Source organism: Gorilla gorilla, chromosome 21, assembly GCF_029281585.2.
Source record: "Gorilla gorilla gorilla isolate KB3781 chromosome 21, NHGRI_mGorGor1-v2.1_pri, whole genome shotgun sequence".
Taxonomy (NCBI): Eukaryota; Metazoa; Chordata; class Mammalia; order Primates; family Hominidae; genus Gorilla; species Gorilla gorilla.
Genome location: NC_073245.2, coordinates 55,382,981 through 55,407,337, shown reverse-complemented (window position 1 = coordinate 55,407,337; position 24,357 = coordinate 55,382,981). Strand labels below are relative to the sequence as shown.

The window sequence follows — 24,357 nt, the reverse complement described above, 5'->3', positions numbered from 1 at the left end:
TTTGGGCAGACGCCCCCACCCGCTTTCGCAATTCACCTGGCCCCTTATCTTGAGTTGCGAGGGCTGCTCCCTCCCTCCCTCCCTCTTCTCGCCACCGAACCCCCATTCACCTGTTCCCCACCCTGAGTTCAAACGGCTGCTGCAGCTTCCTCCTCCCCGCACCGCCCCCGTACCTGCGCCCCCACAGGGCAGACGATGCTTGGCTGCGCGGCGCGGCGCGGGGCGAAGAGGCGAGGACCCTGCCCGGCGTGTGGGTGCGGGGGTGATGTGTGGACGCGCGTGACTGTGCCAGCGGCCCGAGCTGGTCGGCCCCGGAGAGGGTGCGCGGGGGAGCCCGCGTGTGCCAGCCGCGGGCGTGTGCCAGGCGCGGGCGTGCGCGCGAGGGTGTGTGCACGGCCGAGGCGGAGCGCCCGGGCGGGCGGCGGCGGCGGCAACGGCGGCGGCGTTAGGACTCGGGGGACACCGCCCCCCGCCCCCAGCGTCCCGCCCCCGCCCAGCCTCCCGCCTCAGTTCGCGCCGCGCCTCGGCTTGGAGCGCAGCAGCTCCGGCTCCGGGAGCCCGAGCGGAGCCAGCCGCGCGCACAGCCAGCGGCCGCGCCGGCGATGCGGGGCCACCCCGCGCCCGCCCCAGTCCCGGCCCCGGCCCCCGCGGGAAGGGGCTGAGCTGCCCGCCGCCGCCCGGATGGCGAGCCTCGCCGCGCTCGCCCTTAGCCTGCTCCTGAGGCTGCAGCTGCCGCCACTGCCCGGCGCCCGGGCTCAGAGCGCCGCAGGTGAGTGCGCCCGCCCGGCTCCCCTGGGCTCCCCGCTCCCTCCTGGATGCGCGCGGGCCCCCAGCCGCGGGGTCTTCGGAGGAGAAAGTTGTGTGGGCTCGCGGGGGCGCGGGTCCCCATGGCCGGAACCCGGGTCTCAGCTTGCAGGCGCGGGAAGCCGTGTCCCCGCGTGCCCCGGCCAGCGAGCCCGGCCCCTCGCGTCCCTCGGCAGCCCGCGTTTGGCGAAGTTCCCCGCTTCACTTTCCTGCCGGCCCCCCGGGCTGGAGTAACTTTCTGCGGTTGTTGCGAATATTTCCACTTGCTGCCTCCCACTTGTCGGAATCTGCCACTTGAGTGTTTGGGGCGAAGAGACGAGGAGCGGCACCGACGCCCGGGGTGGAGCGTTCTCTCCCGGGCAGCTCCTCGGGCAGCGCGCGCTTTTAGTGGGGAGGACAGGTCCCCAGCAGGCCGAGGCTGCCGGGGCGGCGGCTTTTCTTTTTTCCTCGGAGATACAGGAAGCTCTCCATTTGCTCTGAACACGCTGCTCCCCTAAGCAAGCCGCTGTAGGCACCCGAGGGGATGTTTGCGTTGATGACCGAGAGCAATACCTCCGCCCTACCCGCTGGCTTTTCTCCGAGGTAGCTGGGCGCCCGTGTTAAGGCCCTTGGAGGGGAGTGGATATGACCTGTGAGCGCGTCTGCTCCTGAAAAGTTCGGGGAACTCATTTGGGTTTGGCCACGGGAAGGAGGTGAGCAGAGGTAGTTCCCCAGAGTAGGGGGAGCGGGGGCGGGGGGTGGTGCCCTGCCGTGCTCCTAAAGGCACGTTGGCGGGTGCTGGAGGGCACCACAGTCCAGGGTCTTACACATCACCAAGCCCCACCGCAGGCAGCTTCCAGCCCCGTGCCCCCCCCCCCCCCCCCGCCAAGAGTAGCGGCGGAGGGAAGAGAAGGGAGTGCTGCAGGTGTACTTCCAAGTTCAAAATCACCGTAAAGTTTCTTAGCACCGATCGCTTTTGGTGTAACCACGCTGGCCTGAGGTGGCTGGGATTGCGGGGACAGGCTGAGATCAGCCCGTGGGACGCAGGAACAGGCTGGTTTCGGATCGCTAAGCAACAGCTGTGCCCATTTATTATTTCACCGAAAGAAGGAAAGGAAGAAAGAGCAAAAGAACGAACCTGTGGGGAGGTACAGCGTCTTTGCACAAGCTGCGTCTGAGGTTAAGGGCCGCTGGAGGGACATTCCGTTGGAAATGCGTTAGAGCCTTCCTTGCTTGGTACTAAAATGGAAGCGGAATAGGCGACTTCTGGGAAGGGACAGCCTGTTTCCCTGGCTGGGAAGTTGGGTGACGAAGACACTCCTTTTGAGGTGTGTGAAGCTGAAAGGTTGGATTAGCAAGTGAGAGAAGAGGGACAGCTACGGCACCATTCTAAAGATGGTGCACAATTCTTGTTTTCCTCATTTTGGGGGGTGTGTTAGGTGTGCTGGGGGAGGGAGGGGTACTAGGGAGGATGCCCGGGGCAGTCCTGGGGATCCAGGCATGATTCGTGACTCAGATTTTATATCCTCTAAGGCATGACCGGCCAACCACACATTAATACCACTCACATTCCCGCGGCAGAAACAGGATAAAAAATACTCCATCACGGGTCTCGAATCGTTCTTGGGTAGCAAGCGGTAAAACCCGTACCGGCTCGGGAAGCTGTCCAGGGCTGAACGCCGCCCTTTCCGGATGCTCCCGCCAGGTGGCGCTCGCCCACAACTATTAAAATGCAAATCTGGTTGCTTTCATATCAGGAATAGAACTTCTTTTCAATTTTTAAATGAGTAATGTGTTTATTCAGCAGCCTTTTGTTAAAACATTTAGAGAAGTGTGAGGAGCGAGCACCTTTTCTTTGTTTGCTCTTTAGAATGCAGGAGAAAGAAAAGAAATCCTGGAATATGGTTTGGGAAGAAATCTGTGTTTCTTTTGGGTCTACCTGGGCAGGGTGGTTTCTGCAAACCTGCGATATAGCATATATTTAGCAAGTGGCTGCCTTTGTGCCAGGGGCTCCTTAAACGAATGGGATTAGCTTGTATTGGAGAACTGGTGCATTCTAAGCCTCACGCATTTGTAGAAATGGGGATTTTCTGTATATATCTGTCCTCTCCTTTCCAGTTTAACGGCAACTAGACCATCTAAATTAGATTTTTTTTCCAGGGTTCCTCATGAACATCTGTATTTGTCAAAACAAGAATACTGTAAATGTTGACTTAAAAATGGACTTATCTTCTTATTTTATTCCTAAATTCAGGAATTGTTAGTATTTCAAATCTAGTATAAATATGACAATAACTTGATTTCCTTTAAAGTATTTTATTTAAAACTTTTGGCAAATTTGGACAAATACATTTTAAAACTAAGTAGTGTTTTCCATGTTCTTTTGATCTGAAAATTCCCAATCTTGAAAGCAATTTCAATTTATAAGGTTACATCCATAACATAGTTGGGCTAATATGTTTTGCTGTAACATGTTGGTCTCAGTGTCCAAAAGTTGGGGTGGAAGCTTGTCATCAAAAGGCAATTTCGTTTTTCCTTACTCTAAGACATATTTCTTGAGCCACGACAGTTTTTGGAAGGAATGATAGTAAAAATCAAACAAACAAAAAACATTTAGAAACAGCCTCTTAACAATGTGGCAAAACATGATTTGGGATGGGGGAAGAGAGAGACAGTTAAATGAATAAGGGGATAATGAATTCATTTACTAGTGGGTTTCAGAATGCACATATTGAGAGCAAAAATCGATCTTATAGGGGACTGACTTGCAATTGCAATTGTTAGCAATGTAGTCATTTAACTCAATAATCACTGTCGGATACCTCTGGGGAACTGTTAGCGGTACAGTCGAATTTTACTTTCTGTCATGGATTGCTTGATTTGTTTCCTAATAAAAGAACACTTAATGTGCAAACGTGGCTTAAATTCTGTTCCAGCAACAATCGCAAACACATAGTAAAAGCAGACCATATTCTTGGGTTACAACCCACTCTCTTTCTACTCAACTTAATTTCTTCTTGCTTGTCCTCAGCACAGCTCTTGCAGGTGTCAGGCTGCCAGCTGAGATGGTATTCCACGTAGTCGTATAGCTGTCACCTTTCACAGCCACGATCAGAGGACATGACAGCATCACTCTTTCAAGCACAGGATACTCCCCTGACTCGGTGACAGTGTGTTGCTGTGGAAACAAGAGCAATGCTGTGTAGGCGGTGGTCCTTGATAAATATTTATTGATGATGGTGAAGAGATGGTAGAGTCTCACGGCAGCTATAATCGGGGGGGAGGGTGGGCGCAGGGGAATTTAACTCAGGAGGCAGCCTGGTTTGGAGAAAAGAGTATGAGCGTTTGCATCTGAAGTCCTCAGTTTAAATCCCGCCTCTGCTTCTTTCTACCTATGCCAGCTTGGGCAAGTCATTTACCTTCTCAGCTCCCCAGCTTCTCATTTGTAAAGCGAGGATAATTATAGCTGTCTCGCTGGACTTTGTGGCGACCAAATAAGATGCAATATGCAGAGTGAATGGAAGAGTGCCTGGTACGTAATAGGCACTTTGTCCCAAGAGGAGCCTTGTCTGTTACTGACCTCAGCACAGGTGTATGTGCACAGGCCAAGGCGGGTGGGGCATCAGTCTTATGCTAAATAGTGAACTGGCCATGAGATGGCTGGGTTTGGTGATGATTTTTAGTTTCCTTTTTTTTTTGAGATCAGTCTTACTCTGTTGCCCAGGCTGGAGTGCAGTGGTGCAGTCTTGGCTCACTGCAACCTCTGCCTCCTGGGTTCAAGCAATTCTCCTGCCTCTGCCTCCCAAGTAGCTGGGGTTATGAGTGTGTGCCACCATACCTGACTAATTTTTGTATTTTTAGTAGAGACGGGGTTTCACCATGTTGGCCAGCTGGTCTTGAACTCCTGACCTCAGGTGATGTGCCTACCTCGGCCTCCCAAAGTGCTGGGATTGCAGGTGTGAGCCACCACGCCCACCCAGTTTTCCTCCTTTTCTTCTTTTCAGGGGCTTGATTCCCTGCAACTGCTTTTACAAAGAGATTGCCAATGAAATTTGCCAACAGATGACACTAGTAAATCTGGCCATTCAAGGGTTTAAATAGGGAATGTTGACTTTTAGGCATATTTTACTCTCTGACTTAGAAGTGTTGATAAACCACAAATGGCTACATATTGCGGCAGGACACAACATTTGGACGCATTCTGTTTCCCTTCCTACACTCTCCCGTGTGCAGCCTTCCTTGCTTTTCGGCTCTGTCCTCTGCTCTTCCCTAACCTGGAGATCAACTGCACAGCACTCTGGGGCTGTGGGGGAAAAATCTTTTTCCCCCACAAAGTGCACAAAGTATCTCTTTGTGCACTTGATAAACAAGCAAAGAATAAGAAAACAAACAAGGGCCATGGCATTCCAATAAATAAATTAAAAAGCTCTGAGATTATTGAGAACAAACCATGTCGGACAAGTATAATAGCATTTGCAAACACCTTACAGAATTGGGTCCAGGAGGCAATACCACATAGATATTAGAAAGCAGTTAGCGTGTCTCATGAAATCTTACAGAATGGATTCAGATTAGTATGGAGAGGAAGAAAGCCACATATTTTCAATGGGTTAACAAAAATCAGATACAGCCACAGGGACAGGGGTTCATCAATAGTGTGTGTGTCCAGGTGGGTTAGGGTGACCGGTTAGGATCATGGGTTTCAGCATTTCATATGGTCCTGCTGGACACTTTTATTTGCCAGTAGAGGCAGAAATGAGCAGGATAATGGCATTTATTTATTATCTATTGGTAAGAGTTGCAGGTGCTAAAGAGGATACAGAGGGACCCAGTGAGGATTCTAGATATACATTCCAAAGGGACGTAACAGAAGTCAACCATGAAAAATGGGAATCGATGTGTCAATACAGCGGGATAGGGAAAGAGGTGTCAGTGAGGCATGGTGATCATTAGGGCCTATTTTTTTTTTAGACAGAGTCTCACTGCTCTGTCGCCGGGCTGGAGCACGGTGGCGTGATCTCAGCTCACTGCAACCTCCATTTCTTGGGTTCAAGCAATTCTCCTCCCTCAGCCTCCCGAATAGCTGGGACCACAGGTGCATGCCACCATGCCCAGCTAATTTTTGTATTTTTAGTAGAGACAGAGTTTCACCTTGTTAGCCAGGATGGTCTCAATCTCTCGATCTTGTGATCCTCCCGCCTCGGCCTCCCAAAGTGCTGGGATTCCAGGTGTGAGCCACCGCACCCGGCCCATTAGGGCCTATTTTATCTTCAAATGTGAGCATTATTTCAGTTAGTCCTTCCTAGGTATATCCACACGGAAGGGCTGTGCAGAAACCCCATCAGATGCACCTTCAGACTGGTAAGTCACCTGGAAATTGAAGCAGTCCCCCAGTGTGGCAGACTTAATTTTTTCTCGCACTGAAGCCAGGCTGCTAAAGTGTGTGTGACACACAAACACATCCCCTGGAGCATAAGTGGAAGAGATGCAAAGTCTCACATTTCTTGAATATTCAGTTGACAATTTTTGTTTGATGCTGGAGGGAATAAAAAATGGTGGAGTCACTTTGGTAAACAGTTTGGCAGTTTCTTTAAAAAGTTAAACAGACACTCCCCATAAAATCCAGCAATTCCACTTCTAGGAATCTACCCAACAGAAATGAAAACATATGTCCACAGAAAGACACGAGCATGAATGTTTGTAGCAGCATTATTCACAGAAGCCAAAACCTGAAAACAATCCAGATGTCCATCATCCCTCCAAGGGAATACGACTAGGAATAAAAAGGAATGAACTGCTGATACAGGCTACGCCATGGATGGGCCTCGAGAACATTATGCTAAGCAAAAGAAGCTGGATGTAAGAGACTGTATATTTTATGAGATGCACAGATAAGGCAGATCTATGGAGACAGACAGCAGACCAGTTGTTGCCTAGGGCTGGGCACGGAGCAGGGGTTTATAGGAAGCGAGCCTGAGAGAACAGTTTATATGCTGCTCTCAAGAGATGTTTGCAAACCTCTAACTTTCTTGACTTGGAAACTGGAAGGTGGTGATGGTCGTGTAACTCTGCATTTCCTAAAAGGTATAGAATAGTACCCTGATGATGGATGAAATTTTATGGACTAAAGCTGTTAAAACTTTTATTTGACCACGGGCCTTTGTGAAGTTAAACTTATGTGTAAATCTCAGCTCCCTAATGCACTTGTGATGTGGCCTTGAGAAGTTACTTCAGTGCTCTGCGTCTTTTTTTCTGCGTCTGTAAAATGGGGCTACCGATGCCTCGTTGCTGCAAGAGCTGGAGATAATACCTGTAAATTGTCAAGCCTGGTCCCCGGCAGAAAACAGGCACCAAGGAAATGGCGTTACTATGACTTATCTCTTGCTAGTTTCCAAAATAGTTTGTTGTATTAGCAATTTGCAAAGCATTATCTCTCACTCTTTGAAAGGCTCTTTAGACTGTGAATTTAATCTATGAAGTAGCATTTTTCCCCCTCATCAATTTGGCAAAAATGCAAAAGTTTAAGACTATCAAGTCTTGACAAGGATCTGAGCAATTAGGTAGCTTTGTTCATTTTTGAGTAGTGAAAATTGAAACAGCCTTTCTGAGTGCTAATTTGGCAATGTCTATTAACATTAAAGACACGAATAACTTTTACCCTGAATATTTTGGTAGGGTATGGATTTGTGGGGGAGAGAATAGATCATTCATTCATTTCTTTTCTCATTAAGCTAAGGATGTAGAGATTTAACGGAAGAGTAGAAGTGCCTTGGATCAGGAGCAGATGCAATGTTTTTTGTTTTGTTTTGTTTTGTTTTGTTTTGTTTTTTGCGCCTTTGGTTTGATGAACAGAGGAGAAAACAGCTCAGCACCAGCTTTGTCTCTGCCTTTGTAGGGGGCTTCCATCAACACCCAGGAGGAACTTCATGCTAATAGTTCAAGCGCTGCTCTTAAAAGATGTTTGCAAACCACGGCTGGGCGAGTGGTGGCTCACGCCTGTAATCCTAGCACTTTGGGAGGCCGAGGTGGATGGATCACTTGAGGCCAGGAGTTCAAGACCAGCCTGGTCAACATGACGAAACACCAGCTCTACTATAAATACAAAAATTAGCTGGGTGTGGTAGCATGTGCCTGTAATCCCAGCTACTTGGGTGGCTGAGGGATGAGAATCGCTTGAACCCAGGTGGTGGAGGTTGCAGGGAGCTGAGATCATGCCACTGTACTTCTGCTTGGGTGAAAGAACAAGACTCTGTCTCGGAAAAAAAAAAAAAAGAAGGAAGATGTTTGCAAACTTCTAACTTTCTTAGCGTCGTGGAGCTTATCCTTTTCTGTGGAAGAATGCAGTGCTGCCGACTACGTGTTCCACAGTTATGTTCCAGCTCCTGCTTCCCAGGACCTTGGAAACCTGTTTCTTCTCAGACCACCCCTCATTTTGCTTTACTCCCCCTTTTATCCTGTTGGTTCTAGGAGCAGACACAAGACCACAAACCCATTTCTCTTGGTCCTCCCTGACCTCATGGTGGGTGGTTATGTAGTCATCCCTTAGGGATCACGCATTTGTCTCTTTGTAACTGAGCATGAATGAATGGGTTCACATCAGCAAGCAGGACTTTTAAAAAACAGTGCTTCATGTTGGATCATCACAGGTACTAGTGGCCTTGGGTGATCTTGACTTCCTCTGATTGACTGTAATTATGCTTTTGTGCATGTCCCCCTTAAGTGATCAGTTTGGCTATTGGAAGCTCCTTCAAACCAGGTTCTTGTTTACCACCTCCAGACCTCCTTGAGAGAGTCCTTATTTTCCAGTGACAACAAGGATTTTCAGGCCCACGTCTTGGTTTGTTATTATTTATTATATTATTATAATAGTAGTTATTATTTAAAGAGCCCTAGTCCCTTTGTTATGGGAACATCAGAATCTGGGTGCATATTTTTGGTGTTTTGTTTGAACACTGGCATACAGCAGGGTAAAATGGGAACAGCTGGTGGCATTAGGGATAGAAAAGAAAGAGGTTTTAAAGAGCATGCATTTATGATTGTTTATCTCTTTGATTTTGTAAAGTTAGTTTGAATAGGATAACTCATTAATCTAATTAAAAAGAATTTTGCCACATTGCCATATTATGTGTTTCAATGAGTATTACTGAGAAGCTGAGGTCACCGTGTCTTTTTTTCTTTAGCATCTTGGAATTGGCCTCCAAGTGCCTGGGCCCAGTGTCAGGTCCAGAGTCAGGTCCCGGCTGTCCATGTTTCTTTCTTGGGCACCAACTTTCTGAAAAGGAAAAGTAGGCCCACTCCTGTTCTAAAGGAGCTATATTAATTGTCTGTTAATAACAAGTCACTCCCCCAATGCAGTGGCTTTATCGTCTCACTATTTCTTTGGCTCAGGAATCTGTGTGGCATAGCTGGGTCGTGTGGCTCAGGGCCCCTCACAGGCTGCAGTCAGTTCAGCTTGAATGGGGAAGGGTCTGCTTCCAGGTTCACTTCCGTGGCTGTTGGCGGGATTCACTTACTCACGGGCTCTTGGCTTGAGGACCTCCGTCTCTCATGAGCTGTTTGCTAGAGGCCACGCTCAGTTCCTTGCCACACAGACCACTTCATCGGACAGCTCACAGTGTGGCAGCTGGCTTTGTCAGAGTGAGCAAGTGAGAGGGCCGGAGAGAGTGTGAGCAAGACGGAAGTCACAGTCCTTTGTAACCTAATTTGGGAAGGGACATCACATCACTTTGTCATATTCTGTCAGAAGCAAGTCACTAAGTTCAGCTCACACTCAAGGGGAAGGATTTGCACAAGGAAGTTGTCTTAGAGTTCTGCAGAGAAACAGAACCAATAGGCTATATATTAGAATATATAATAGGGCATATATATTATATATCACATTTTAAATGTATATTATATATTGGCTGGGCGTGGTGGCTCATGCTTGTAATTCCAACACTTTGGGAAGCCGAGGTGGGTGGATCACCTGAGGTTAGGAGTTCGAGACCAACCTGGCCAACATGGTGAAACCTTGTCTTTACCAAAAATGCAGAATTAGCTGGGCATGACGGTGTGTGCCTGTAGTCCCAGCTACTTGGGAGACTGAGGCAGCAGAATCCTTTGAACCTGGGAGGTGGAGGTTGCAGTGAGCTGAGGCCATGCCACTGCACTCCTGCCCGGGAGACAAGAGTGAAACTCTGTTTGAAAAAAAAAATGTGGGTGTGTATATATATATATATCCCTCTCTCCCTCTCTCTCCCTCTCTTTCTATATATATATGACAGGGAGAGAGAGGAAGGGAGGGAGGTGGGGGCAGAGAGAGAGAGATTGATTCATTTCTTATAGGAATTGGCTCATGCAGGTTTAGAGGCCGAGAAGTCCCACAGTCTGCAAGCTGGAGTCCCAGGAAAGTTGATGGTGTAAGTCCGAAGGCCTGAGAATTTGGGGGTTGATGGTGTAAGCTCTGACTTGAGTCTGAACACCCAAGAACCAGGAGCACTGATGCCCAAGGGAAGGAGAGGATGGATGTCCCAGCTCAAGCCAAGAGAGCAGATTCGCCCTTCTCTACCTTTTTGTTCTGTTCGGGCCCCCAGTGGATTGGAGGATGCCCACCCACACTGGGGAGGGCCATCTGCTTTACTCAGTTGACCAGTGCAAATGCTGATCTCTTCCAGAAACACCCTCACACACACACCCAGAAATAACATCTTACCAGCTAGCTGGGCATCTGTTAGCCCAGCCGAGTTGACACATAGGATTAACCATCACAGGCATGAATGCCAGGAAGTGGGGGTCACTGGGAACCATTTCAGGAGCTGCCCACCACAGGAACCTGAAGTCACACACAAGTGTAGGAAACCTTGTTTCTTGGAGAAAAATACAAATATAAACTTTGAAGTGTGTTCAGATCTTTTGATTCTTTTTATTTTGGGGGGCACTAGTGCCAGTTCAGTGTCAGGCTTTCACTCTTTAAAGGCCTTAGAATAGAGAGATTTAGTGTCTCAGAAGGGAGTTAGTTTAAGTTTTGTAAAAGTTAATTAAGTATGTCAGAAAGTAGAAGTGAATTAATATGAAGATTCATCAGAAAACTTTTCAACCTTTACCCCCAAAATTGAAGTACGACTGTGTTTTTGTAAGACTAAAATTTTTACACTAGTATCTAAGTTCCACAAAAACCAATTTATAAAAAACACCAATAGATTAGGGCTATGATATAATTTAGCTGAAACTTAATATTTTTATTACATGTACATATCCCAGTTTTTAAAATTGGCGCTTATTTTAGACCTTTCTAACCCATTTCCAGAGGCTTAAAAATGGGCTCCATAAAACTAACATAGAGAGTATGATAAGTTATAGCAATTAAAAAGTCTGATGTAAACACTTAAGTTATTATATGGATTGAAACACATCCTGCCTGAACTCTTGGTTTTGGTTGTTGTGGCAGTAGTACAGTCATCACAGAAGAAACTGTCACAATATTCTTTTCAAGGTAACTGTGTTTAGGGCCCCAGGAGATCCTGCAGTGAAGGAAGGATGTTTTGTCAGAATCTAAATGGGCTGACCAGACATTGGACTTCTGGTGGAGATGTGCTTCAAGAATTTACTGGTTTTTACAGCTTAATTGTTTGATTCGGGGGTGGTGGTGATTCCAAAGATCCCCATTGTTCTTGTCTGGGAAGTATCTGTATTTTGGTAGAAGAGGCACCAATGTATGATGGTTCCAACCCTAAGTCCTTTTGAGTCATTTCTACAAGGTGACCCTGGGAATGAGTGCTCTAAGACACCTTGAGTTCACCCTTCATCTGCCTTGGGGAAGTGTTTGGCCTCCACTTTCAGGGGCTTGGGTTTTTGAGCAGTTTCTCATTTATTACCTGTCCCCTTCAGTCTTGCTACATCTGGCAGTGCAAGGGTGGGTGTGAGGGAGGTGGGGGTACCATGTTCTAGGTGTCTAGGTCAGGGCTGCTGCCTGTTGTTGTGTGGAACCTGCACAAATGCACTTAACAGGCCTGGGTCAAGGAACTTGTTCTGCTCTGCTGTTGCAGCTTTGAGTTCAAAGCCATTTCAGTGTCCAGTCTTTCTTCTCTTTCCAGATCCAGAGCTTTGGATGTTTTGACTGTTACATTTTTCTTTGTCAGTGAATCTTTCCTCTGCCTAAGATTGTCCATTTACCATCTCTTAACCTTTGCATTATTTTTTCACCTTTTTAAATAGGAAGTGTGTGTATTGGAATGGGGGAGTGGCTTTCGGCTCAGAAACCACAACTTTGAGCCAAGATTCTAAACGGTCTCAAATCAGGGTTGCAGGGTGGGTGTCAGGAATGATTAGTTATTTTCCCAGAGCTTCTAGCCTTAAAGAAGCCAGGCACAAAGCCAGCTTCCTCCCTGTGTCTCAGCTGGCTCCAGTTCAGGGTGGTTATCTTCCCCTAAACAAAATTGTCTGGGATGAAGTAGAGGCCAGCTGTCTAACACTTCAGTTGCAGTTTTGAGATCATTTTTATTAGGTTTACTAAGGAGCAGTGGAACTTACTGGAAAAGAGGAAATGTATGGTTTTCAACTTGTGAGATGCTCAGCTTAATCACGCAAACACCCAACCAAATCCTGATACTACAACACCCTTGCTTCAGCAGAAGTTTTATAAACTTTTTCTGGGTATACTTCTCAAGGTGAATTTTCCATCTCAATGAAGTTCTTTAAGTTTTCCTCTTGGAAGATCCCTGTTCCAAGTAGGAAAATATTTCTGGGACTTGACGCTCTGAACACCATTTTTGGTGGAAAAGTGCAATTAATTTGAATAAATTTCAAAGTTACTGCTGCCTTTAGAAAGTATACACATATTTTAAAACAGAATTTTTTAGTTTAAAACTGTAACGGGGCCAGGTTCCTGATGGGTCACTTTTTTATTGAAGGTTGACTTGATGAAGTCAGACTTCTTATCCTTATTATCTTTTCCTCTTCTCACATACGAAATATTTAGCATATATTTAAATTTCTTTGTGTAAATCTCTCTGTATTGCAATTGTTCTGCCTGAGAGTTGGCTTGATGAGCATTGAAGCATTTCTTTATTCCATTCCCATTTCCTCATACTTCCAAAGCCTCAGCAGTTATCATTTGTCCCTGGAAAGCTGCTGACCACCTGTTCCACCTGGGATTCTAGGGGTCTTTGGTATCTTTCCCATTCCAGGTTACCTTTTCAGATGTCTAATTTGAGAGCATCCTTTTGTGATCCATAGATTTTTGGCTCAAACTTCAGACATTTCCTCCTTCTGGGGTTTCATCTTTTCTGGAGATCCTTAGTTCTAGCCACTGCTTTGGCTCACACAAAAGGTTCCAGGAGTTTTGCCTTGTGCTAACTACCTTTGTCCCAGCCATCTTTCACTATATGTCAGGTCCAAATGGATGAAGGGAGAAGAACCATGGATAAATTCCACTAGACTCAGCTCCCCCCAAATTCTCATGTTTTAGGCATGTTTTACTCATTGTGTCCTACTTTGATATTCTGATCCCTATCCAAAATGTGGCCATTGTGGTGGGCTCTTCATGTCTGTCCCACTTCTGACACCAATGGCGTCATTGCAGATGGGTTACAGATTATCTGGCAAGGACCTTGTATGTGCTCCCAAACTTACACATTTTTAATTTATTTAGCCAAAAATACAGGATATTATGGGAGTGTGGTGACTACACAGGGCTGAAGCAGATGTAGTATATCTTGGGCTGGCTTTTTCTGGCCTCATGGTTTACTAATGAGGTCTAGTGACCTCTTCAAACTAGCAGAATCCTGCTTGTACATAGAAGCATCCCGATTTTTGCTATGCCGCTTCCCTTCTATATCAGCATCTTGGATGATCTTATACTAATAATCCGGGCATCTATTTAAGGACTATTTACAAATATCAGGATTTTCTGGTACATGAACCAAAGTCAGCATTTGCAAATCCACATGTTCTTCTGTGGAAAGAAAACAGAGGTAATTTAATGGATACATCAATCAAATATGTATTAATAATCAAACTATGTAAGTTTATGTCAGCATTGAAAGCAGAATGGAAGGCTACACTCTTTAGAAGAGGTATGGGAAAAATGGAACTAGGATGGTGGATAAAGGGCATTTTGCCTTTGTCTGTGATATTCTGTTGCTTTTGAAAAGGAGAACATACTTTAAGAAAATTTGTTAAAATTGGTTGATAATTCTTGGTGGAGAAGAACCTAGGTGTTAATTGCACTTCTCTTTGTAATATTTCTGTATTTCAATTATTCCTTTAAAAAGTGATGTCTGTTTGTGGCTGCAGTGAGCTATGATTGTGCCGCTGTGCAATCATAGCTCAGGGTCTCGCTCTGTTGCCAGGCTTCAGTGCAGTGGCACAGTCAGAGCCCAGGGTCTCGCCCTGTTGCCAGGCTGGAGTGCAGTGGCACAGTCAGAGCCCAGGGTCTCGCCGTGTTGCCAGGCTGGAGTGCAGTGGCACAGTCAGAGCCCAGGGTCTCGCCCTGTTGCCAGGCTGGAGTGCAGTGGCACAGTCAGAGCCCAGGGTCTCGCCCTGTTGCCAGGCTGGAGTGCAGTGGCACAGTCAGAGCCCAGGGTCTCGCCCTGTTGCCAGGCTGGAGTGCAGTGGCACAGTCAGAGCGCAGGGTCTCGCCCTGTTGCCAGGCTGGAGTGCAGTGGCACAGTCAGAGCGCAGGGTCTCGCCCTGTTGCCAGGCTGGAGTGCAGTGGCACAGTCAGAGCGCAGGGTCTCGCCCTGTTGCCAGGCTGGAGTGCAGTGGCACAGTCAGAGCCCAGGGTCTCGCCCTGTTGCCAGGCTGGAGTGCAGTGGCACAGTCAGAGCCCAGGGTCTCGCCCTGTTGCCAGGCTGGAGTGCAGTGGCACAGTCAGAGCCCAGGGTCTCGCCCTGTTGCCAGGCTGGAGTGCAGTGGCACAGTCAGAGCCCGGGGTCTTGTTCTGTTGCCCGGCTGGAGTGCACTGGCACAGTCACAGCTCCAAGAGATGTTCTTGAAATTTAAGATTTATTAATAAGGTACAGATAATAGGAATTTTAAATATATGTACAGTTTGCTTCTGTCATCTTTTCAAGACAAATTTAGGTTTTATTTTCTATATGGAAGGCCTTATTTCAGAGTTTGTAAAGAATTTCTCTTGGGAATCCTAACACCCCTGCATCATGCAGAAGAAGGGAAATAGAGAACTTTATCACAGACACAGGGAGACATTTGAACAGGAGTGCATGGAACCCGTGGAGGGGACCTTCTTAGCCATCAGTTCTATTCCCTTGTCACACCTCCGTCTCTTTCTCTTTCCTGGCATCTCCATGGAGGAGACTTCCTCGCATCCCAGAGAAATAGCAGAGATTCTTTCATAGGACAGCCTTTGGCCTTAGGTTTGCCTGAGGCATCAGAAAGGCACATTTGACTCAAAGAATAATGTTGCGCAGTCTTTTCAATGTTTAGAGATGCTGTGAACTTGGGCATTGCTTTCCCATCTGTGAAATGTACAGATGATTTCTATGTTTCTTAAAGACTAAACTTCTAGGCCTCTGACTTTAGTATTTTCATTTTATGTTCTGAAAACCAAATCATTGGATATTTTTGATAAAGATTAAATATATTAAAATATATTTTCCCAGTGGATCAGTTTTGTTATTTGACACTACTCATGGTTTGTTTGTTCAAAAGGAATAAGTTGTGAAATCCCCAGGTCCAGGAGATAAAGCAACCTGTTTCCAGGATTGTTCATTTCAAACAGTGACTCCATTAGAATAGTCCAGATTCGAATATGACAGCAGGGATTTTCACTTTCCTGGGAGGAAGGTTTCTAAACCCAAAAGAGTATACAGAGGAGAAGAGCATTTGGCTCAAGTTGGAATGAAAAGCAGAAAATGCAAGAAGGGGAAAAATCATATGGTGAAATGATGGATGATGGGCGATAATAACAGGGACTAGATTCAAGAGTTATGAAAATCACAGGTGCAGCAGGGTCTGCTGAATATGAAGGATCTAAACTGAAAATCGGAGGAATAAATGCAGGAGATGAAATGACTACCAAATAGGAAGCACTAACATTATTACATGCTTTAAATACTTGTAATGGGCCAGATACTTTTCAAGGGTTTTACTAATTATCACTCCTTGAGTTTTCATAACACTGTTACGATGTAGGTATAATGATCATCAAAACTGAGGAACAGAGTGGTTAAGTAGCAAGCCCTAAGTCACACAGCTAGTCAGTGTGGGAACTTGACTTGAGCCAGAGGAATTCAAGGCTAGATTCTGTGTTCTTGGGCATTACTTTATGTTCTCTCTGTCTGGCTTACTTTGTGCCATGTGCTGTGCAAAATTCATACTTATGGAGAAAATTAGGTCCTGTTTGAAATTACTGGGTGGAAAGCCTTTGTTCAGAATTTTCAATGAGCATGTCTTTGGGGAAATTCTAAGACTTCATTTAATTCTCATAATGATCCCATGAGGCAGACACAGCAATCCCATGTATCAGATAAGATAATTGGTTTTATGGAGGTTCAAGGGCTTGGTCACAATCACACTGTGGTCGTCTCATTCAGAGTCCAGGTTCTTAATCACCATGTGATGTCGAATGTTAGAAGATTTTTATGGGAATAAGAGGTACAGGAGAGAGAGACTGTCTTTCCCAGAAGGAAGCTCTATCTCCCCAACAAGTGAGTCTCAACTATCCCAGTCATACAAGCAGGTAATTCTGAGGGAAGGACCCTCACCTGTCCTGGAACAGAGGTTGAGCCCCTAGATATAGCTGCCCCTGATTTCACACTGGGGACCCAGCACCTGAAGGTGCTGTATACCAAACCCCAGGGATCACCCCACACTATGGACTTTGGACCTCTGGGGCTCCAGCAAGCACAGCAGTTTAGGAAAACACTTCTGGCTGGACAGAGTTAGTTGAGTTTACTTTCTCCACAGGACAGCCACCTTGTGGATTTAAGACAGGTGATCATTATTCCAGTTTTACAAATGAGAGTTCGAAGCCAAGGCATCAGATGGGACTGCTTTTGCATTTGTAGGATGCATCAGGTGTTGAATGCCACAGATTTTGCTGCAAGAATCTCTGATTCTGAGATATAAGGGCCTGCATAATTTTATCTCTGATTTTCCAAAGGCACCAAACACCTTGCTGTTGACTTTTTCATTGTGTGCCTTAAAATGAAGAACATGTAGATCCCCTCTCAGTTTCCGCTCTGTGACTGCAGTGTTAATGCTTGGTTTCTAACATGCCCTTTTGGTAGTTCTTGGCTGAATCTTCCTTCCTTATGGAATCAGATCTGGGGCAGGTGAGTCCATCTGCTCTGTCATGAACCATGTGGTGGTGAAGAGTGCAGGCTCTCCAGCGGATCACCTGAGGTCGGGAGTTCGAGACCAGCCATGACCAACATGGAGAAACCCCCGCCTCTACTAAAAATACAAAATTAGCCATGTCTGGTGGCGCATGCCTGTAATCCCAGCTACTCAGGAGGTTGAGGCAGGAGAATCCCTTGAACCCGGGAGGTGGAGGTTGTGGTGAGCAGAGATTGTGCCATTGCACTCCAGCCTGGGCAACAAGAGTGAAACTCCATCTCAAAAAAAAAAAAAGACTGCAGACTCTGATCTCAGACTGTGGGCTCAGTTAAGCCTGTGCTAATTTATAAGCTGTATGTATGACCTGAACAAGCTACTTAAACGCTTTGAGCCTCGATTTTGTCATCTGTGAAATGAGGCAAATAGTAGTAACTTGCTTGTAGGATGGTTGTGAGAAATTAATGAGGTGAGGTATGTAAAATGCTTAGCAAGGAGCCAGGCTCATGGAAAGTGCTCCATAAATACTAGCCATCCTTGGTTATAGTGCTATTGCTGGGAGTTCAGTGGAGGCATCATAAATGCAAGAAAACATAAGAGTGCATGGCTGGGGTGACCAATTGTCCTCGTTTGCCCAGGATGGAGATGGTTCCTAGGACATAGGACCTTCAGTGCTCATTGAAAACGCGGGAATGTTTGAGACAAATCAGGATGAGTCGGTCACTCTAATGCTCATCCCAGGCCCACAAGCTGTATTTAGAGTGATCTCGCTGCACAGCCTGTGCAAGGGCTTGCGAATTGCATATACGATTTGTATTTGTGTAGCAAAAAAGATTATCTGATATTTGACCTGCATTTTATAGCTGTTACTTTAGGAAGAAATAGAAGAGCTGTTTGTCAGTTTTGGAAATTATCCCACTAGTGGAACTGTCTGGGATCTGGTGGTGTATCTCTCCGGATCTTAACAGAAAACAGAATTCAACTCCTGTGTGTCAAGAGACTTTAACAAAGGGACTATTCATGTGGCGGGGTTGAGGTTAAGAGAACTCACAAGGGATACCGAGGCACTTGGAGACTAGGACTAGTGGGAAGCCTCAGTGAGGTTTTGAACCGTTTAATGTGGAAAGGGGCAAGGGGAGGGAATTGTGTTAATGGAGCCCTTCTCTGTACTGCACTGGGTTCCAGGCTATATGACCTCGACTCTTTTGCACTCTGATTCCTGACTGAGTTTAGTGATGGAGTTTGGCACTGGTAGGAGATGGTATGGCAGGAGGAGAGGGTTTAGGGTACTTGTCCCCTGTTCTTTCTGCCTCACTACTTTCTGGTATGGTTGTGTTCCTCAATGGCAGTGGTTTTCAAAGTGTGGTCCCTGGACCAGCAGTGTCAGCATCACCTGGGAACTTTTCAGAAATGCAAAGTTTTGGGCTCCGTAGCAGATCCACTGAATAAAAAACTCTGGTGTGGGACCCAGAAATTTGTGTTTTTAAACCCTTTCAGGTGATTCTGATAGATGTGAAAATTTGAGAATCGCTGGTCTAGAGAACAAAGACACACCATTAATCCTGGGTGGGGTCTTTGGCCAATCAAATCCCTTCTCTGGGTTGGAGATCAGTTTTCCTCTCAGCCAAATAAGAGGGAGCTTTGCTGTCTCCAGCCATAACACTTAACTCTCTGAAATGGTCTTCTTGTTTATCTTTGTGTTTTATTTTAGACTCTTTTCCATTTTATTCTGACTTTTTTCTACTGGAATTTGTGCTCCATAATCATCCGTATTTTGTTCTTTTCCCTGCTGATCCCCCATGCCTAGCGCAATTCCTACACATAGTCGGTGCTCACTTAATGTTGGTGAATAAATGAATATTCAGTGATTTCTAGGATACTTTCAGCAATTTTAATCTTGAATCGAAGATTCTGTGTTCTGTCTTGTATAATAGTAGCTGTTTTATCTTAAATCTGTCATTCAGAAATCTCAATTCATATTTATATTTTCTAAAGAAAAATAATAATTAAAGAAAGAATACTTAAAGTACCCTCTGTGTGCCATAGACCTTGATACCTGCACATATGTCACACATTATCCCATTTAATCCACATAAAGACCCTGTGAAATTGCATTACTATAAAGAAATGCAGTCTTAGTGAGGTTATGCACATGCACATACTCAGTCACGCAGCTGTTAACTGGACAAACCTGGTTTCCACCCAGCTATGTTCATTTCCAGACCAGCGTTGTCTCAGTTTCGAAGCTGCGAAAGTTTCAGAAGAAACTTCTGAATTGTGAAGATTGACTATATTGTTGAAGACTAGTTTGCCCTTAAATATATCTCATCTTGGGTCGCTCAACATGTTGGAAAGAGAAGAGGCATTGGAGTCAGAGAGACCTGAATTAAAATCCCAGCTCTTGCCACTTACTGAGTCTGCATCCTTGGGCAAATTACTGTGATTTTTTGAGCCCAGATTCCACGCTGTCAATGGGAATAATTCTACCAGTCTGGCAGGGGGTTATGAAGATTTCAGAGGATGCATGTCAAATACCTGGTGAGGGATAGTAGCAGTGGTGGTTATAATATTATTACCTTTTGGAGAATTGTTAACTCACGCATGTGTCGTGATAAATTTCAATTTGATGGGTGGATTTTAGAGTTCACTTCTGTTCATTAGGAAAAATTTGTAATGTGACTTGAACTTATAGCCATTGTTGGAGATATTTTCATCGCCATCTGGATGGGCTCTGAAGCCACACTTGTTGGGATTCTTAATCGTCATGCTTACTCTCTCTATATCCTTGGGAAAATCAGTTAACCTCTCTGAGCCTTAAATTTCTTTATGGAAATTAATAGTGCCTAGCAAATGGGAATAATAGTGCCTATCTCATTAGATGGTTGTGAGCATAACATGAAGTAACATATGTAAAATGGTGAATAAATAGTGTGGAAATGATGATCATGCTTAAATAGGAATTTCCTCTGTATATCAAATAAGGAATTTCCCCTGTATATATCGAGTATATATACAGAGTGGAATGCCCATGGTCTCATTGCTGTTGTGTATTAGACATGCAGATACACATCAACACCGGTGGGTGGGCACCAGGTGAGATCCTAGATAGAAATAGGAAATGGTAACTATATACCAGACATTGTGTAAATAGAAGACTTGCCTTCTAATGCACTGCGTGGAACCTAGAAAGAAGCTAAAGAGCCTCTGAGCCACCAAAGAGGTATTAAACACACAAAGTTCTTGTTTTTTCCTCCAGAGGAGAGCCCTTAGTCTCTCCTTCAGTGGCCAGCAGCTCTTACTTTACCTACAATTCTAGCAAGTTTTTATTTGATTTCTAAGCTCAGAAGGTTTAGAAGGAGGGAGAAGGCTGCTTCAGGGAGGCATGCTTGCAGTGCTGATAAATAAAGACAGTGATGACCTCATTACTAGAGAAGAGGAGGGATATTGGTTTACTGTAGTGGTTCTTTAGAAGAAATCAACCTGTAACCTATCCTTTTAAATTTATGAAAGCTTATGATAATACAGTGAGAATTGTGCAGAGAGTTGACAGCATGTGACTCTTGGATTAGGATGACTTGAGAAATTCGAATTGAAATGACAGTTTGGACCCTGTGTTAGTTAACTGTTGCTACATTTATAACCCCCAGTGTTGAATTAGGAGGTATAAATGTAAAAAGCAGTGATGAAAGCTCAATCAACTCAGTAGCTGCAGCTGCTAGGTATGAGGGCCAAGCATGCTTTTCTCCTTGGAAGACCCCAAAGGTCCCACCTTATTGCTTTGCTGAAGATGTAGTGGCAGTCATGACAATGATAATGTCAGGAGGAGAAAAAATAGATGTGGGCTCCCAGTACAATAACCGATTATTTTATGGATAACTTTGAGTTATAAGAAAAGGTGAAATTGTTTGCCCTAATCGCAGTGACTCTTTTTAGAGTATTTTCAGGCATACCGTTCCATTTTAATCCTTGCTTTTGACAAGCCTTCTGATGCTTTTGCAGATAGGAAGCTGGATCTTAGGTGGTTTAGAGGGCCAACCCAAGGCTGCACAAGAACTGAGGGTTGGGGCAAGGCCCGAAACCTGCTTTTTAGGTTTTGAACCTGGGGTGCGCACTCTGGCCCCATTCTATAATGGAAGAAGGCAGGGAAGTTTGTGGATCATTTTTAAAGGCTTTGCCGACACAGCTGTTCACATGTCTGCTGTGGGGGTTAGCATGATGCCTTCAACCTAATGAACTCTGGATTGAAGTATTTGGAGTAGCACATTGAATTGAAGAATCAACCTTAGCTAGTTGGAAAGCTCTTACTGTCTTAAAGTCAAGTTTTCTTAGGAGCAGGTTGAATGAAGGCACGGTGGGATGAGCATGTAGGAGGAAATACATAAAAAGGGGCACAGGTAAAAGGGAGAGGGAAGAGGTCCCAGAAGAGCATTCAGAGGACAGTTGTGGGGCAGGGCACATGGTTTGCAGGTGTGGCCAAGTCACTCCAGGATGTGTTCTCTCCTTCCTCTAACTTCTTTGATTTTGCTTGATCCTAACTCTTCGGGGAGAATGAATTTATAGCCTGAGGCTCATAGTTAAAAATAACTTTTATTTTCCGTGAGAGATTCATATCAGCACGGGAAAAAATTCCTATGCAATAGGGGCTTTCATAGAAAATAATGATACAGCCACTAGAGGATTCCCAACCAGAGGATACCCCCTTCCTCATGATGTCAGTCTCATTCAAATGGTCTGGGAAGGTCCATGGCTCAGAACCATCTCACTGCATTCCTGATGTGAGGCAAGACAGGCCAGGTGCTGTCATTATCTCTTTCTCCTGGACTCAGAGATGGCAATGACATGGTTTGATTTTCCTCTTTGTCATTTGCATCAAAGGGGAAGATGTGGCAATTGATGATGTCCCTTTGTTGGAAGAAAGGGATTGAGACTGGTTTACTATACTGGTTCTTTAGAAGAAATCAACCTCTAATCTATTCTTTTAAATTCATGAAAGCTTATGATAATGCAGCGAGAGGTGTGCAGAGACTTGACAACATGTGACTCCTGGATTAGGATGACTTGAGCAATTCAAATTGAAATGACAAGTTGGACCCTGTACTAGTTAACTGTTGCTGCGTGACCAATTACCACAAAGTTAGCCACTTAACACACATTTATTGTCTCATAGTTTCTGTGGGTCAGTAGTCTCTGAGCACAGCTTAACTGAGTCCTTTGCTTTTAACATCTCTCATAAGGCTGTAGTCAAGGTGTTGGCCAGGGGTGTGATCTCATATGAAGGCTCCATAGGGAAGGATCTGTTTCCAACCTCATATAGTTGTTGGCAGCATTGAGTTTCTTGCAGGCTGCTGGACTAAGCATTTTAGCTCCTTGAGGGGGCTGTTGGCCAGAAGCCACCCTCAGTTTCTTGCCACGTGGACCTTTCTAACATATGTGGGCTTGCCCCATTTCCTGAGCAAGGGAGACAATCTGCTATATTCTTGCTACTTCTGTAGCAGGACAGAAGTCATCATCTTATGTAGCCTAATCACATAAATGATATCCCATCACCTTTACCATGCTGTGTTGCTTAGAAGCTCGTCACTAGTCTAGCCACATTCAAGGGGAAGGGATTATATAAGGATGTGAGTACTGGGAGGTGAGGATCATTGGGGCCATTTTAGACTATGTCTGTCACAGACTCACATCTTAACTCCCACTCCACCTCTTTTTTTTTTGCATTATTCAGAGCCTTGTTACAGAAGGCTTCACTTCTGTGGACACAGGATGGGTTGAAATTTAACTAAGAGGCTGAAATTGGGGGATGAAAAATTCTGATAGATTTGATCTGGTTACTTATTTACCTTGGTTAACTTATTAAGTGTCTTGAAGAGAGTTTGAAATGCATGACTTCCTTTCTTTGTTGCTGTATGTCTAAGAAGTTGTCATTATCTATTTCTTATGACAGTTGAGAGAGCTAGATTTATTTCTTGTCCAGGCTAACAAGGGTTGAATGCCTTTGGATTTTTAAGAGGTCCAAACCTGTCAAGAGTAAAGGCTTTTCTGACTTGACTAACATGGCGGCACTCCCTCTCTGCTGGGGCATGGTTAGCTGGAGCTGGGCTGCTAGACTAAGTTGAATGTCAAGATGCCAGGCACAGTCTATGAACCAATATACAGGTCAAGTCAGGCTCTTGACAGGACATTGGAAACTGGGATTCAGGAGGGGTAGTCAGAGAAACACAGGGAAGCCTAAAAGGACCAAGTCCCTGACAGCCTTTCCTCTCATATAGGGCAGAATTGATGGGAAGGGAGAAACCACACTTTTCTTTATTATTATTCATTTATAACCCCGGTGTTGAATTTGGACTTTACAAAACCATTTGAAGCCATTGTACTCTGATGTCTGCCAGCCATGAGGCCAGTTTTTCTCTCTTACCCCCCTTATCTGTACAGCTGTGATTGAATTTTTCTCCAGTTTTTTCTTACATTATAAAAATGAGTAGAAAATGGAAATGTGAAAATGCTGGTACTCATGGTAATACATTTGAGGCAAGGATAGAGTCTGTCAGATGTACAGACAGTATTGACTATTTAACTTCAATTGGTTACTGGTCAGATGACTTCACTTGTGAAAGGAAAATAAAATGAAAGAACACACATGAAATCCTGAAAATGTATCCTAAGACATCGTGTCTCCAAGGCCATGTTTAGTGATGGAAGAAAATGAGGAAATCTTTAAAATTGTGGACAGAGAATCAACATTAAAGAAAAATAAAGCCTTCAGCGATTCAAATACAGAGAGAAATCTATAGATCCATAGGGGTTTTTTTTTTTTTTTTTTTTTTTTTAAGACAGAGTCTTGCTCTGTCGCCCGGGGTTGGAGTGCAGTGGCACAATCTCGACTCACTGCAACCTCTGCCTCCTGGGTTCAAGTGATTCTCCTGCCTCAGCCTCCCGAGTAGCTGGGATTACAGGTGTGCATCACCCCATACCCAGCTAATTTTTGTATTTTTATTAGAGATAGGGTTTCTCTATGTTGGCCACGATGGTCTCGAACTCCTGACCTCAGGTGGTCTGCCTGCCTTGGCCTCCCAAAGTGCTGGGATTACAGGTGCGTGCCACCATGCCCAGCTAATTTTTGTATTTTTAGTAGAGATGACATTTCTCCATGTTAGCCAGGCTGGTCTTCAACTCCCAACCTCAGGTGATCTGCCTGCCTCGGCCTCCCAAAGAGCTGGGATTACAGGTGTGAGCCACCATGCCTTGCCCCGTAGAGCTTTTGAGGGGAAGATGGTTTGCTCCAGACTCCTTGATCAAGAG

General features: G+C 45.2%; 1 protein-coding gene across 9 annotated transcripts in view; it reads left to right on the top strand.

Annotated features, from left to right (window-relative positions):
- The first annotated feature begins 499 nt into the window (after positions 1 to 499).
- PTPRT (protein tyrosine phosphatase receptor type T) overlaps positions 500 to 24,357 on the top strand; it is a 1,110,571-nt gene continuing 1,086,713 nt past the window's right edge. For 5 of the 9 annotated variants that reach the window (XM_055373001.2, XM_019017483.4, XM_019017481.4 and 2 more), the window contains exon 1: positions 500 to 769. In XM_055373001.2, coding sequence (XP_055228976.1) covers positions 682 to 769 — 88 coding nt within the window. In that variant the 5' untranslated portion in view covers positions 500 to 681. The remainder of the gene's footprint in view (positions 770 to 24,357) is intronic. The other 4 variants (XM_055373003.2, XM_055373005.2, XM_055373002.2 and 1 more) reach the window with 1 other exon arrangement.